The 3299-nt window shown below is 64.2% G+C and overlaps 1 protein-coding gene across 1 annotated transcript in view; it reads left to right on the top strand.

The window, feature by feature from the left end:
• The window catches only part of ANO7P1, a 14530-nt gene that overhangs the window by 1643 nt on the left and 9588 nt on the right, over positions 1 to 3299 (top strand). The window contains exons 2-8 of the mRNA XM_015412580.1: positions 4 to 184; positions 446 to 503; positions 873 to 983; positions 1374 to 1539; positions 2000 to 2090; positions 2631 to 2727; positions 2983 to 3167. Coding sequence (XP_015268066.1) covers positions 4 to 184; positions 446 to 503; positions 873 to 983; positions 1374 to 1539; positions 2000 to 2090; positions 2631 to 2727; positions 2983 to 3167 — 889 coding nt within the window. The remainder of the gene's footprint in view (positions 1 to 3; positions 185 to 445; positions 504 to 872; positions 984 to 1373; positions 1540 to 1999; positions 2091 to 2630; positions 2728 to 2982; positions 3168 to 3299) is intronic.

Genomic DNA, 3299 nt, shown 5'->3' with positions numbered 1-3299 from the left:
GAGGGGCGGCGGTTGGCACCGTGTCTCCTTTCCCCCCCGCCCTGCAGGCCCACCCCAACCCGGACAGCAACACCTCGGATGCCCTGCTGCGCCAGCTGCGCCTGCCCAACCCCATGGCCCAGCCGGTCCCCAACAAGCCCCTGGACTTCTACACCTGCGCCTTCCGCAAGTCCAAGCTCGACAGGCGAGTGGCCCCAATCTTCTCCTCCTCCTGCCCTCCAAGAACCCGCCTGGCTTCCCCCTGCGGGAGGGGCCTGCGAGGACCCTGCGAGGGAGGGAGCCTGGGGGGGGGATGTTGCCTCCAGCGATCCACCGGCTGCCCCTGCGGGGTGTGTGTGTGTGTGTGTGTGTTGTCTCAGTTGTTGCCCTTTGTGCACCGGCTGGCTCTGGGAAAGGCAGCCTCCCCTCTGCCCTGGTCCCGTCCTGACACTCCCGGCTCTTCCAGGTTTCTGGGCAGCGACTCCCCGGACTCCTACTTCAGCAGCACGCAGAGGCACCGCATTGTGAGTTGTGCAGTGTGGGCTCCACTGGGGATTTGCAGAGGATGGGCCTCTAACCCCTCAAGTGTGACAGACAGAACCTCCACATTCAGGTGGAGTGTACCTGGGAGTAGCCTGGAAGGGGGGCAACGGCGTGGAGAGATTTTGGCCTTCCAGGGGACCTGGGCCACTTAGGGAAGCCGGGAGCTGGGCTGCATGGTTCTGACCCAGCAGGGCTGGGGGGAGGCAAAAGTAGCCTGGTGGGAGAAGGTTGCCTCTCCCCCCCCCCGAAGACACACCCACAGACACACACCCCCAAGCCCCTTCCTCACTGGTCTCTCTTCACGGTCTTTCCTCTGCCCCCGTTGTCCTGTCCTGCTCTTCTGTTGGCAGGTGTACGAGATCCTGACCCGGACTGTCTACGGGAAGAGGAAGCACGCTGAAGTCGGTCTTGACCGGCTGCTGAACGAAGGCGTGTATTCCGCGGCCTTCCCCTTGCACGAGGTGAGGAGGCGGGGTGGGGGGCCACGCTGGGGGCCTGAGAGGCGGGAGGGGCAGCGCTTGAGAGGGGCCGGGGGCTCCTCTGCCAGGAGACTCCATCCTTCGGAACTTGGGAATGGCTGCTCAGCGATGAGAGGGAAAGGCACTCTGCTTGTGCTCGGTGAACTCTTCCTTTTCTCTTACTGCTCCTTTCCCCCAAAGCCTGAATCCAGTCATTGAAAATCTGTCCAGGGGCTCAGCTTTGGCAGAGCCTGGCACCTGGAAGCAATGGCAAATAGAAAGGTAGCAGGTCACACTGCGAGGAGGCGGGAAGATTTGCCTGGCTGTGTTCCGTCTCCCCTTCACCTGGCCCGTGGATGCCCTCTCCCCTTCCTCCTCCTCCTCCTCGTGCAGGGCCCATTTGAGCTGCCGGAGTACGAGGTGCCCGGAGAAGAGCTGAACCCCCGGCAGATCCTATACTGCTTTTGGGCGCAGTGGCGCTGCTGGTACAAGTACCAACCTTTGGACCACATCCGCGAGTATTTTGGAGAGAAGGTGGCAATCTACTTCGCCTGGCTGGGTGAGGAACAGCCGGATCTGCCCCCCCCCCCCCGCCCGCCCGCCTTTTCCTCCTGGGGCGCTCTCCACTTCCCGGGCTCCGAGGGTCTTGGCCCGGGTATTTCCAGGGAGGGCCCAGCTTTCCCTTTGCCCCTCCTGGGCCATGGTGGCAGCTTGTCACCAGGAAGCCCTCTGCACGCACTCCGAGGCTCCGGTCTTTCTGCCTTCCTTTGTGCGGAAGGGAGGGCTGGGTGTTGAACGAAGCCACATCCTCTGTGCAGGTCCAGAGAGAGCCCTGTCTCCCGGTCCCTGAGGGTATCCCGTCTCTCTGCTCTGAGGGGATTCCAGGGCTCAGTCCCTGCCCTGCCTCGGGAGATCAGAGTGGGGCAAAGGGGGAGGACAGATCCAGAGTGGGGACGAGGGAGGGAGGGGGCCTCTTGGAGTGCCCCCCCCCGGGCCCTGCCGTGAACCTTCTCTTGCAGGCTTCTACACCACGTGGCTCCTCCCTGCTGCGGCCGTGGGCACCTTCGTCTTCCTGGCTGGTCTCTTTGCCATGGGGACAAACACGCCAGCGTGAGTGTGGCGGGAGGGACAGGGGAGTTGGGGGGCGGCCAGTCAGCAGCCCTCAGAGCACAGGGCCAAAGCTTTGGGGGGGGCAGGCCAAGAGGAGGGGGACTGGGGGTCTCCCTTGCGCTTGGCCTGGGGGTTTCTGGGTGGGGGGGGTATGCTGGCCTCACTGGCCTCCTCCTCGGCCGTCTCCTCCACAGCCGTTGTGGTATCCTTGCATAGCTTAGTCCTGGTAGCTGACTGGAACCTCCAGGTTCAGAGACAGTCTACCTCTAAACACAGATTGCTGGAGACTGGCTTGCAAGCTGGCCAATCCGACGCTCCTGCCCCTGCCAGGCCCACTTCGTCTGCCAGCTGGGCGCAGGCGTCTCGGAGCCTGCTGGGATGGCTCTGGGGGGGGGGGACCATGGCCACGCTCCGGGAGGGCTTAGCTCCTTTCTCACCCCAAGGTTGAGTGTTTAAGCCCCAGGAGGGGCAGAGGAACTTGTCTAGATGGACGGGGGGTGCCCCTCACCGAAAGCAGCTGCTTCTGCATCCTCCCCCCAGGCAAGAGATCTGCAACAGCGGGGGTCAGTTCCTCATGTGCCCCCTGTGTGACAGCTGTGGCAACTGGAACCTCTCTGAGATCTGCTCCATGGCAAAGGTGCACCGGCCACACTTGCTCGCCGTGGGGTCTGGGGAGGGGAGGGGGGGAGCAGGAGAGAGCTCTCCTTACGGGCTTGCAGCAGAAGCAGCTGCAAGATTGGGGGGGGGGGCGTGCTGGTCCGGTGGCTCTGAAAGTAAAGCACACCTGTCCCGGGCGACCACCCCCTGAGCCATGGGTTCCGAGGTGCGCTGGGCTCAAGAGAGAGAGAGAGACGGCTCTTCTTCCTGTCCTCCCGTCTGCCCCCCCCCCCAGGTCGGCTACCTTTTTGACCATCCGGGGACCGTCTTCTTCAGCATCTTCATGTCCTTCTGGGCTGTGGCCTTCCTGGAGTACTGGAAGCGGAAAAACGCCACCCTGGCCCACCACTGGGACTGCTTGGACTTCCAGGAGGAAGAGGCAGGTGGACGGCCCTTCTGGCTCTCTGGTCTGGGCCTCGCGTGGGCCTCGCGATTTGAAGGCCGGGGGGGGGCGGGGGGCAGAGGCCTCACTGTGGTGGTTCCTCGGCCCGGCCCGGCCCGGCCCGGCCCGGCCCGGCCCGGCCCAGAGGCTGTTCCCTCCTCTTCCTTGGG

The sequence above is a fragment of the Gekko japonicus genome, unplaced genomic scaffold, assembly GCF_001447785.1.
Source record: "Gekko japonicus isolate JY-2015 unplaced genomic scaffold, Gekko_japonicus_V1.1 scaffold131, whole genome shotgun sequence".
NCBI classification, from domain to species: domain Eukaryota; kingdom Metazoa; phylum Chordata; class Lepidosauria; order Squamata; family Gekkonidae; genus Gekko; species Gekko japonicus.
This window is presented reverse-complemented; position numbering and strand designations above follow the sequence as displayed.